Below are 12,676 nucleotides of genomic sequence, written 5' to 3'. Positions count from 1 at the left end.
CTAAGTTTTCAAAACCAAGGTCAGTGGAGCTTTTAAGTGCGATTTGACTGACAGCTGTGTTCTGAGAGAACAGGTGACAGGTAGCCTCGTTTTTTGACATCTGGGTCTCTAGCAGCGTCTCTGCCAAACTAACCTTCCCTTCACTTATGCAGCTCAGCAGTACATGCTCCTAGTTTCTTCACATTACTGTAGGTAGGTGGTGATAGTCTAGAGTTAGGGATACAGATAATCTGCTGCTCTGCAAAAGATGACACTGACATGATAGCTCAAGATTTTACCTTAATTTTACTTCTTCAAACACAGCAGTGATCTATATAGAGGGTAACCTTATCTTTTTCGATAATAAACCTCTTCAGTCCTCATTAAATTTTCTGCTGTGGTCTTATATGAGAGGACTTACATGCAGTGTTTATGAGAGGACTTACATGCAATGTTTATTGATGATTTAGTGTTAGAGATGCTGACCTGAAACCACCCTGCAGTGTATCTTACCTCACCTGTCTGTTCATGGGTCCCTGTGTCTTACTCCCACAAAGTAGGTGGTGGGAAGGTTGGAAGTGAGAACTGTATAATTCAAATAGCTGTTGTCTTGGAATTTATTAAGACACGTAGGGCCCACTGTTAGCACATGGTACAGTCTGCTCTGTGGAAGGTAGAAGCTGGAAATGTGAGCGTGCATCTGGCTCAACCTCAATATCCCAAGTCGCCGTAAGGAATTCATATAACCCACACTTTTCTTGGGCAGAGTCCCTTATCATGAGTACTAGCAGAGGACTGAGATATTAAGGATGTGATTTTAAGGCAAAATATGTCAAAACCCCAAAAGGAATGGGATTTTAGGTAATCATTTGCAATATAGATAAACAGCAAATCACTGTTATATACCTGAAGTGACACAATGGTACACGTCAATTATATCCCAGGAAAACTGTGGGAAATATGATCTTAAAGACAATTTAAAAACCTGCCTGCTTCTGTACAGGCCTGCCTGTGTTCACACACAGCAGTTTCTCCAAAACTCAAGTAGGTGTCACTGCCATAGGCAGACATTGCTGTAGCTGGTCCCTTCTCCTTCTCAGACTGCGTGTGGAACAGAGATCTGGAATACCAGAAGCAAGAGAACTTTGTAGGTGTAACTACAAAGTGCCTTCTAGTAACTGTTTGCATTTTAGAACCCATTTATAAAGTGTTTTGAAGATTCTGTGATATGTACCTTATCTAGCCTTTTGGACAAAAATCAAAGGTTGAGGGTGAAATCCTTTCCTTACTTTGTTCTCTCCTTCAGTGGTAGAAGGTGGGGAATCTGTGGACTGAATTGTTGTAAAGATAAGTAGAAACAGTGTAAGAGAGTTGTCAGTTAAAAATGTTGTTATTTGTTTCTTCACAATTGGGGATTACTTCAAAGGTATGTTTTCTTGAACTTTTTGTAGGTTAAAAGGCTTGGAACAAGTTACTAAGGCCACTATGCTCGGCCACCTTCTTCCAGTGTTACTGACCTCCCTGATGCACCCGAATCTTCAGACTCTGACCATGGCTGATGCCCTGATGCCTCAGCTGGTTCAGCTGGTACTCTATACCAGTCAGGTAGGGTTCCTGTTAGGCCAAGGGCCCCTCAGCCAGCCACTTCACCTTGCAGCTGTACATACGCTGAGGGGAGGATAAGCACAAGGAAAATGACAGTGGAGAAAATCATCGTGTCATAAAAAGAAATTAGAATATTAAAGAAAAACATTTTGGTTATTTAGACTTTCATTGTAGCCTTCTGGCAAGTGTTAATTATGGGTCAAAAATGCTAATGCTGATTGACTATGCTACTGAGATCATGTCATAATGTTCAGTCTCCTGAGACCTTGCTAGCTACTGGTAACTAATAGAAATGATATGTCCCACTCCAGTGTTAAATAAGATGTAAAGTGTTCCAAGTTGCAAACCATTTCTAATGAAAGAGGGGTGGACTAGGATTATAAAAAAAAAAAAAAAAGTGAGAATTCTAAATTTTACTGTACTGCCTTCCAAGTAGCTGACAGTAGATGCTTTAAGATGTGCTGATGGTTTTCTGTTTCAGACGGCTTTGCTGCTTAAAACTCAGTGTCCAGTTTTTGCTGAGGTGGGCTGTTCTCCATGTGGCTCATCAGACCAGAAGGGCAGGCTCTTTCCTGATGAGAGGTGAGGGATGCTGCTTCCCTGCCAGAACCTTTCTTGTTTTCTCCTGTTAAAAGCCTAGTACTCATTTTACAGCAGTGATTTGTAGCAAGGGAAAAGAAAGAGACGTCAGGGACAAAATTCCAGAGATAATTATTGAATTGTTTTGTAGATATGAAAGAACAGGTTGGAATAAATTTCCACATGAATCAAGAGATAAGATGAAAATTAACAAATTCTCACACCTAATGTTGGGGTTATAAAATATTATGACTTTAATAAGTAATGTGATAGTTGTTTTTTTTTTTTTAAGTTAAACATCTACCATATGACATAGCTATTCTTTTTCTAGGTTTTTCTGCAAGAGAAAAGAAAGCATAGGTTCTTCTAAAAACTTGGCTATGAAGACTCATAACAGTGTTAGTTAGAATAGTCCAAAACAAGAAACAATTCAAATGTCTATCAACAGGTAAATAGATAAAACAAACTGTGGTTTAACCATGCATTGCGTCCCACCCAACAGTAAAGTGGAATGAACAATAGATAAAGTTAACAATATGTATGAATTACAGAATTCTTGCTAAGTGAAAGAAACAGTCTTCCTCAAAAGTACATCCTGTGTGAAATCATTTCTATAAAGCTCTGGAAACGCCAAACTAGGGCCTTCCCTGGTGGTGCAACGGATTAGGATGCAGCACTACAAGCAAGCCGCCTCAGTGCGAGTTCGATCCCCGCCTGCCCCAGAGGTGACCCACGTGGCGCGGCAGACCTCCCCTGACCAGCCCGCTGCTCCCCTCAGCAGTGTAGCTCGTTGATATGCTTGTTCTGCTCCCCGCTCTGTCTCTGGTGAAGCCTCTCACTACCCCCACACCAGTGGCCTGTACCCCAGTTCTGTGTGCATAAATAAATCAATCTTAAAAAAAAAAAAAAAAAAGAAAGAAAAGCCAAAGTAAAGAAGTGATTTTATGGATCACCAAAAGGAAGGAGGAAACTTCTTGAATGTATATACAGAGCCAAACCTACCAAGTTGTGCACTTTAAATTGGTGAAATTTTATTATGTGTCAATTGTATCCCCTTAAAGCTGTCTTTAAAAACATTCATCAGAAAGAAAAGATTTTGAGTTTCTCTAGAGCAGTAGGTTATCCCATTACACGTGGGCAGTGATCAGAATTTGTATCTCCAGTACCATTGGCATACTACTTGCGGTTATTGAGTGCTTAGGAAGTGACTGATGCAACTAGGGAATAGAATTCTAAATTTTCTTTAATTTAGATTTGTTTTAAATGGCTACGTTTGGATGAGTAGCTGCCATGTTGGAAAGTGCTGAGCTGAAAGATAGTAAGAGAGTTCGACAACAGCTTAATTTAGGTTTTAGGAATTGGTATTCACAATCTTAGGCTGTGAAGACCTTGAGAGTTCAGCTACAGTGGGTAAGAGGGCACTTGAAGACATAGCTAAAAGTAGTCTTGTGAACTCTTGGAGTTTTCAGTGATTGACGTTTAGATATCAATAGGAAGAACTCCATAGGATATTAAGTCTGTGAGATTTAGGAAATGACCAGTTTAAAGTCCTTTGTAGTACTTGCTCCCACCCCGCCAAGTCATTTTACATGAGAGTTGGTGAGGTCCTTTCCTAAGTATGAATTGAACTGCCCCTTGGAATGGGGGTCTTTCCTTTCTGTGTCTTACAGTGTGTATATTTTGCTGCTATGCTAAATCATTTTCTCTTTGTCTGCTTTTAGAATGCTGGAAGAGAAAGAAGAGCCAGGCTTTCTCACTGGGTTAAAGATTCCTGCTCCATGGGCAGCTGGGAAGACTGTGGAAACTGTCCACCCTGTCAGAGACAACTATAAGTTTAAAGAAACTGTCCACATCCCAGGAGCGCGCTGCCTATACCTTAGATTTGACAACAGATGCTCTTCACAGTATGACTATGATAAAGTAAGCAAGACCTGGTTTAGTTTGTTCACCATTAGTGAGCTAACTTCTTAGATGCTTCTTATTTTTCTTTGCTGCTGGTCACCATTCTTGATTTATTTCTGTCTGCAGATTTCTCTTAGAAGAACTTTCCTAAGATCATGTCTTATAGGGTAGTTCTTGGGGTTTAGAGTCAGCACTCTGGAAAAGAACTGCTGTTTTAATGATGCATTGAAAGTGGACCCTTTAAACCTTAAGAAGTTTAGATTGAGTCTTTACTTTCTGCTGACCTCCTGCTTCCCCTCTGTGTTCCTGTAAGTGTGTGATGTCTCTTTATCAGAAAGGTCTCACTGTCCAATCCTTGGGGTTTCTTTTTTTTTTTTTGAGCAAGCTTCCCTTTAGAAAAATTTCAGATGTACTAGGATCTGTGCTTATATTTATTTAAATTATTTGTTGTTCTCTGCCATTACCTCAGGGCCCACATTGATTTTTGAGGAAAATTATTTTCTAGCCTAGTAATTTAACAAGTATAAGTAAAAGGAAGCAAGGAAGCATTGTAAGAATTGAAGTTTTTTTTTTTTTATATTTATAATTGTTGAATTGTAAACCATCACATTGAACTTAGAAGGACAGACTAATGCAATTGTGATACATAACATATAAAAAGAACAATTGAGAGATTATCCAGTAACTCTGTACTTAACATGGGACTGTCTTTATGTAGCTATCTGTAGTCAGCTATCTGTTGTTTCTTCTTTGTGAATTGTATAAGAGCTGATGGTTCTTAAATAACTTCAGGAAAGATTTTTTTTTTTGGTTAAAAGAAGAGAACTTCCTAACAGTATATACCATAAGACAGTGAGACACATTACTGAGCAAGCTCTAGAATCCTCTTACCCATTATCTCTGAAGATAATAGTTTCATGTGGGCAGAGGGGTTTAAGATTTGCTGCTAAAATTCATCTTAGCTGAAAGTGAAAGAATTTAGGAAATGATAGTTGTAGACCTTTCAAAACTTTACCTTCTGGCATCAGTTGCTTCCCCTTCACAGCTGCTATCGCTGGCTACCCCCATTTCCAATATATATTCAGGGCATCTTTTTAGTGGACTAGGTTGCCATTTTCATTGGTGTCATTTATTTCTCCTTTAAAAAAACAGTAATTTACGTCTTCTGATGTGTGTTAATCTACACCTGCAGTAGACTTCAGTGTTAAAGGTTAAACACAGAGACACACTATATGCTTAAAAGTTACCTTCTCAGTGGCTGGTGTCAGCAAAGTTTCCAAATTGGAACTTTTGAGGGGGGAAAAAAAACAAAATGATAAGCATCCAGAGCTGACAGTGCATCATTTAGCTCAGAACTGAGCTCTCGGGCACTGTGAGGCCATCAGAGCGCACGTTAGAAGATAGGATTTGATATTTCCTTGCAAAGTCTTTGAATATAAATGTCCTGGAAACCTTTTTTCTGCATATTTAGAAAGTTGGTCAATTAGCTATGAAAGAAAAGCCTTTATTGAAGAGAAAGATTGATACATGACCGACCTAAGAAACAGCAGCCTTCTTAATGGTCCAAATTTGTGTCACTTTGTTTTTATACCATTAAGCAATATTCTAAGAATAGACGGCTTATTTTCTATTTGTTGCATCTTTTTTTTTTTTTTTTTGAAATTTTTATTCATTGGGTTTAGGGTATTTGGGGAGGTGCTTTTATTTTTGTTGTTGTGTTAGAAACTTTCCATCTGTTTTCGCTCATTTTATTAATTTTTTGAAGAGTATAGTGGGGCAGACTGTACTTATTATTAAAGAGTATAGTTCATTAATTAGTATTAATATACTTATTAAAAATACATGTATAATAATGGAATGTAACTATTATTAACTGTGAGGTGCCCAAGCCAATTAAATTGTAATATAAAAAGTAGCCTTTTAATTTCAACCATTGCTGTTTCTCTTTGGCTGTCCTGTAAATACCAGTGGCTGCTTGCATCTACATAGTATCAGTTGTATTTATAAAAAATCAGGAACTATTAGTTATTTTATGACCCCAGTGCCTGGTTGTAAATGTATTTATGAACAAATATTTTTTTGCAGCCTTTTTATTTGTAGATGTTGTTTTTGTTTTTCTTTTACAGTCTAACAGTATATTTTCTGTTTTGAAGTTGGTGATATATGCGGGGCCTAACACAAACAGTAGGAAGGTTGCTGAATATGGAGGCAACACACTGGGATATGGCAGCCGTAGTGTCTTAGGAACTGGTTGGCCGAAAGACTTGGTGAAGGTATGGTATCCAGTCGCAATCACTTCCTAGAAAAGAAAAATGATCTCGTGTTCCTCAAGTCTTAACTATAATTTGCCCCAAGTTTTGCTGTGGGAGGCTTTGTTGAGGTGGGGCTACCTTGCTAGACCTGTAGACACTGCTCCTTCAGAATGACCCCTGTCACTGATTGGGCAGCAGAATGCTGTCCAACCCAGGATTCATCCCATAGGTTACTCCATGGACTGACATGGTGGCAGCATTCTCTGCCTGTCCATTAAAAGGACTGCTAGTTCTTTCTGCTTGCTTCTTCTCTGGACTGGCACTGTGGGGCCATTGCTATTAAACAAACAAACAGGGCCCTCCCTGGTGGCGCAGCGGGTTACAGCACAGCACTGAGAAGCTAAAGCCACGTCCGCATGAGTTCGATCCCCGCCTGCCCCGGAGGTGACCCCATGGTGGCAGACCTCTCCTGACCGCCCGCTGCTCCCCTCAGCAGTGGACTTCGTCGATCTGCCCGTTCTGCTCCCCACTCTGTCTCTGGTGAAGCCTCTCACCGCCCCTGAGCCTCTGGCCTGTACCCCAGTTCTGTATGCACAAATCTTTAAAAACAAACAAACAAACAAACAACAACAACAAGAAAGCCAAAACTAACACAACAATGTTTTCAAAGAAATTTGGGCCTTTATATCAAAGATACGGATTCATTCTCAAACTGGTGAGATTTGGGTCACGCTTTGTAATCTGGGCTCTTGAGTTACATACCTACTTAGAGTAGAAATATGGGCTGAAATGCCCACGAAAACCTGGAAACTTTATGCAGAGTCTGTTCCCAGAGGCTTTATTTCACATATGTTATGTTACCCCCCTTTAGTTCAGCCATCAACTCAGGTTCCCTCCACTGGTCAGGTGAGGATGCATCTGAATTTTGATGAGCACAACATTCTGATTGTCTTCGATTTCCTGCCTTTTGCTTCTAGCTCATGTTGTTGGTTTTACAGTGTAGAACAAAGTTTCCCAGCTCGCCCTCAGTAACCTTGAGGAGTACTGCCCTGTTGCCTGCCTTATTGGCACAAGTGAGGTGATAAAGTGGAGAGGGGGAGGACAGAAAGAGTAGTTACCTATGGAAGGTATAAAAATCATGCTCAAGGTTTAATTAGACTTTACTCTGAACCTGCTCTGCTGTTGGGCAGTTGTGGCCCATTTCACAGATGCCATGTCCCAAACTGGTCAGGAGAGACACCCGAAGGTTGATGTCTATTAAGTGAGAGTGAATGGAATTTGAATCAGTTAAGCAAATGAGAAAAGGAGTGACATGTTGCTGTGGTTCTTTAGAAAGTAAATCTCTGAAATTTATTGCTCTCTTGAAAATTGTGTGTCATGTTTTTAAAGTACATTTTCCCCCCTTAAATTTTAAGGTGGAAGGAGATACAGTCACCTTCTCCTTTGAAATGAGAAGTGGCCGTGAACACAACACTCCTGATAAAGCTATGTGGGGCTTTGCTTGCACAGTTCGCGCTCAGGTACTTGAATCTAACCACTGCTCTGGGCATGATGTACTTTCTCCTGTGTGCCTTGGTTATATGCATCATATTTGCCTTGCAAACAGGGCAAAATATGAGCTACCGTTTCATCCATCTCTTCCATTTGGCGATTGTAGTCTGCCAGTAGAAAGTAGTAACTTTTTGGAATAAAACTAGCTATAACCTAAAATTGATTCAACAGCATGGAAAGAATTCATTTCTTAGGGCTTTCTGTCTTTGAAGCCTGGCAAGGTAATCCAGCATCCTTCCACAGGCAGAGAAGACTTGAACACAGTAGGTACTAACGCTTGGATTCTGGGTTTTAAGAGTAGTAGATTAACAGTTTTCACTCTTATTTCCAAAAGCTTTTCTTCCTACTCTGAGTCTCTCTGTGCTTAATTACTCTGTATACAGGTTTAACCTACTATGCCAAATAGCTACTTTTCTCCAGGAATTATGTAAATAATTCTTCTACCACTCTGGAAAAATAAAAGAGTACTAGGAGTTCTGCTAACCCCTCAAGTCACCTTATTTGTGAATGTATTTTAGACTTGGAGTTTAAGCAAGCTAAGACTTTCTACAGGGAATTACTCTAGAATGGAAGCTCCATGAGGGCAGGAGGGACCTTCGTTCTCTTCTCTGCTCTGTCTCAGGTACCTAGCACAATGGTGGGTACACAGTAGGCACTCAGTAAATATTTGTTGAATGAATTCACTAATCATTTGACATCTTGGTTCGAGCACTGGATGGAGATGACAAAGCGAAACAGTGATGTACACCTGGATAGGCACCGCAGAGGGATAGCGATCCAAAGAATCCGAACTTGCATGTGATGTGTGCTGTTTCTAGTGTGGAGTCTCATTGACTCTCTTCGCTCCAGAATTGTGTTAACACTTTACTCTGTGGTCATTCCTGGGCCACCTTCTACCTCATGGTGTCGGGCGCTCCCCTGTTTCCCACAGGAATGGTACTGGATGCTGCTCTGTGAGCCCTTGGTTGGGGACAGTGCAGTATGGTGAGTGCAGGCCAAGCGCTCAGCCCGTGCGCACTGACCAGTGTGGTTTACCTTGTCTGCATTGTAGGAGTCTTCGGAGGATGTCTCGGGAGGCTTACCCTTCCTGGTAGACCTGGCTTTAGGTCTGTCTGTGTTAGCTTGTTCCATGTTAAGAATCCTGTACAATGGACCAGAAATTACCAAAGAAGAAGAAGCCTGTCAGGAGCTATTGCGGTCTAAACTTTTACAAAGGTAACAAAAAGGCTCTGGGCTAGTTTTGTTCACAAAGGAGAAAGGACTTTATGTGAAAAACTACTTTTAGTACATTTCCCAGTCGATTGTGCTTGCTCCCTGACACTCCCAAGGGTGTGACTGTGTCTAAGAAATAAAGTGAAAATTATACCAAAGTGCTTCTACCCCTTATGCTACTAGGTTCAAAACTGTAGCCTTGAACTACGTAAGCTTTTCTCCAGTCCAAATATTGTTTAATTAAATTAAAAGATCCCCAAAGGGATGGTAGATGTTCAGTAAACATAGCAAAATGTTTATTGTCAAACCTAGGTGGGTGTGCATGGGTGTGAGCCCTGCAACTCTTTCATATTTTTTTATGCATTTAAAGATTTTCATAATGAAATGGTAGGGAGGAGATAGATTTTCAAATATGTGGTTTATTATGTTTCTCCTCTAGCCCCTGGAGCTTTGATGAATACTTAACACATAATGTGATGCCTCATATGTTTGACGTATCTGCACACCTTCAATATCTTTCCAGATAGAAGGGGAAGTGAAGAACCTCTTTTCTGTCCACATAGGTGCCAGTGGCAGGTGGAGGCCAATGGCGTGATCTCCCCTGCCCTTACTCCGAGCCCATCTCCACTGCCTCTGACCATTGAGGAAGACAGAGAATTCACCTATCCCTCTGACGTCTTGGTGCCTCCCGTTGGAAACTACTTTGACCTGCCCCGGATCAGGCTGCCTCCAGGAATCATGATCAAGCTCAGGGAAATTTCTGGGCGTGCTAGACCTCAGTTTAGACCAAGTATTAAGTATGTTGCTGTATAGCATTTTACTTTTTCCCCATGATGAAATAATGTTTAAACAGTTGAAGTGAGTCTGTTTCCAGCAGATAACCTCTAACTTTACATTTTTCCTTCTGAATGTTAAGCTGGTACTACGGGCCATACCCTCGGCCATTCCACAGTGTGAGCCCCCAGCTGGGCACAGCACCTGGACCTTGTTAGATCCTGGGCCTGTTTCCCACTTTCTGACTCAGGACCTCTGTGGCTGGGGTCCAGTTCTGTGCATTTTGATGACTTTAGATAATGGTTCTGATGTACTTTGAAGTTTGATAGATTCTAGGGTTGTTTGGCCTTCTACAGAGTCTAGCATTTTTTCGTGATTCCTACAGCGATGTTGCGTAAAAACCGATACAGGCTTCTATTATGCCTTCTGAGGCCATATTCAGAGAGAAAATAGCAAAGAAGAAATATAGAAGCACCATTATTTTCAGCTCAACATTCAAATGCAGTAAATAACAAAAGTCAGAATACTGTATACTTGGGCAGGTGAATGGTGCCGGTGATCTTTTTTAGCCTTAAACCTCCTCCAGCACTAGTATGACTCTAGCTCAGAATATACAAGTTTTAGAAGATACACTCTCTCATAATTCTGATTTGCAGCTTCATCAACTAATGTCACTTTTATCAGTAAATTATTGCCAACTTTGTAGAAAACCATCATAATGATCATAACCTCCTTATGGTAATAAAAAGAATGTAGTAAATATTTAACATGTTGAAATCAAAGCTAGCATTCTGCAACCTATAAAGTCTAGTATGGATAAGTTGAGAGCATGATATATACCTGATTGGTATATATCATGATTACATTTCTATTGTAATCACAGAGAAGTAATTCAGCCAGATGTGATGGAGGAAATGGTGGTATCATGTGTTATTAAGCACTTGAACTTGGTTGATGCACTGCAGTCACTAATAAACTTCCAATATCAAGAAGAACATGCTGAGGAATATGATTTACTGTGTAAAATTATGGGAGAGACCTTTAAGAAGCTCAATGCCATGGAGAGACAGCTACAGGTAAGTGAGAGCTAATGCATTTAGATTTCTCTTCTGTAACTGTGGGAAAACATTTCCTTCCCAGAAATATAATGATGTTTAAAATGTGATCTAAATTTTTTGAAGTAATGTTATGATTAAAGTTTCAAATTTGCAGATTGCACTTATTTTTAGCTTGTGTCTATGTATATATTGCTTTGTTTTGATGTATCTGCTAGAGTGTTGCAGAATTGGAACAGAAATGGCAAAGCGAGGTTGATGATGCCATGCAGGGGAAGCTGGAGAACAATACGCCTTTTTTCTACGACTACCATTTTAATGAGGTGAGCAAAGGGTGTGATTCTCACACAGACATTGCTGCCTATAGAGTAACGGTATTTGCTACCGGATGGTTTCTCTCATAGCAGGAATATAACAGAACCGGCGAGAAAATAATGATGATGATGAACAGCTATATGCCAGAGACATTTTGTGGGGGTGCAGTGGGGAATGGGATCAAAAACAGTGGGGGGAGGGAAATGTACTGGACTACGGTGATGGCACATGGGTGATTTGGTGATGGGAAACCAAGGGGATTGCAACTGTGATGGAAAAAATGCAGAAAACGATGTAAAAAGAAACTATTATATTAAAATAAAAAAAGAATAAAGGTATTTGCTGTGTGTTGAGGTAAAATATCACTTCTCAAAATGTGCACATCCTACAATGTGCCCATTGTGTAAATAAAGTGAATTAGATGAACAAGTCAAGTAGACAAATAATAAATATTAAGTTATATTTTAATTGATGGATAATCCAATAAAGATACTGTAGTCAAATTTTGCTTCAAATCAAAAAGAAAAGAAGGGCAGAGTTCTAAACATTAAAGAGAGCTATAAAGTGCTGTTTTTTTTTTTCTTCTCAGTTTTTTAAAATATATTCATTAGAACATCTTTCGTTTTTGTACAGTGTGTGGCTTCCCTGTGAAATTCCCACCAGCAGCTCCCCTGGGCACCATCACCGTAGTCCCTGTGCTCTTCCTACCCTGTCCTGGTCCTGCTCCCGCCATCTCCCTTACAGAATGTCCCTGGTCTGCAGTCGCCTGATGACTTTGAGTTTTACTTTATTATACTTGAAAAGTGCCATTTTAAAATCATCAAAATATTTTAGTCAAACTGTCACATGTGCTTTGGCATAGAAATATGAACAGAAGGTGATGTTTTTTCCCCTGAAATTTTTTGTTCCAACGTAGGTATAGTAAAAGTAGCGTTTTTCATATCCTGCATTCCATCTTTTCTTCATTTTTTTCTTCTTTAGAACAAAATGAAAGAGCTAGAGCTTTTGTGTTCAATGAAGGAAGTCTCCTTTGATGGAAATGATCTTGAGAACATGGTCCTGTCACTGAGGTTGGTGATGTCCTAACTGTGAAATGTGTTCGTCAGCTGGGTGATCAGAACAAAGTATGAAGATCCAATCTCATAACAGAGTTTTAAAAACGTTGTGTGTTTTCTAAATATTTTAAAGTGGAAACTTACGTGAAAAGAATTGATTTTAATCTTGAAAAGTTAGGCAAAAGGAAATGAAGCTGGCAAGTTTACAGATAACTAATTCCTTCAGATGAGGGGAGGGGAAGAGTGAGCAACATTTATCAGGTTATTTTTGTTTAGTTTCTGTCTTTTCACTTCCTTTGTAATTAAAAATACTTGGTTTTAGAGCAATAAGACAGGAAAAAGGCATACAAGGAATCCAAATAGGGAAAGAAGAAGTAAAACTATCCTTATTTGCAGA

General features: G+C 39.8%; 1 protein-coding gene across 5 annotated transcripts in view; it reads left to right on the top strand.

The window, feature by feature from the left end:
- The window catches only part of HECTD4 (HECT domain containing E3 ubiquitin protein ligase 4), a 120,290-nt gene that overhangs the window by 44,682 nt on the left and 62,932 nt on the right, over positions 1 to 12,676 (top strand). For 3 of the 5 annotated variants that reach the window (XM_012730932.1, XM_012730930.1, XM_012730929.1), the window contains exons 18-27: positions 1,431 to 1,584; positions 2,066 to 2,166; positions 3,885 to 4,083; positions 6,192 to 6,338; positions 7,733 to 7,837; positions 8,920 to 9,083; positions 9,644 to 9,877; positions 10,738 to 10,930; positions 11,128 to 11,232; positions 12,206 to 12,294. In XM_012730932.1, coding sequence (XP_012586386.1) covers positions 1,431 to 1,584; positions 2,066 to 2,166; positions 3,885 to 4,083; positions 6,192 to 6,338; positions 7,733 to 7,837; positions 8,920 to 9,083; positions 9,644 to 9,877; positions 10,738 to 10,930; positions 11,128 to 11,232; positions 12,206 to 12,294 — 1,491 coding nt within the window. The remainder of the gene's footprint in view (positions 1 to 1,430; positions 1,585 to 2,065; positions 2,167 to 3,884; positions 4,084 to 6,191; positions 6,339 to 7,732; positions 7,838 to 8,919; positions 9,084 to 9,643; positions 9,878 to 10,737; positions 10,931 to 11,127; positions 11,233 to 12,205; positions 12,295 to 12,676) is intronic. The other 2 variants (XM_012730933.1, XM_012730931.1) reach the window with 1 other exon arrangement.

The sequence above is a fragment of the Condylura cristata genome, unplaced genomic scaffold (assembly GCF_000260355.1).
Source record: "Condylura cristata isolate star-nosed mole 26May11 unplaced genomic scaffold, ConCri1.0 scaffold00029, whole genome shotgun sequence".
NCBI lineage: Eukaryota > Metazoa > Chordata > Mammalia > Eulipotyphla > Talpidae > Condylura > Condylura cristata.
Note: the sequence above shows the minus strand (reverse complement) of the source record. Positions and strands in the feature narration are given on the sequence as shown.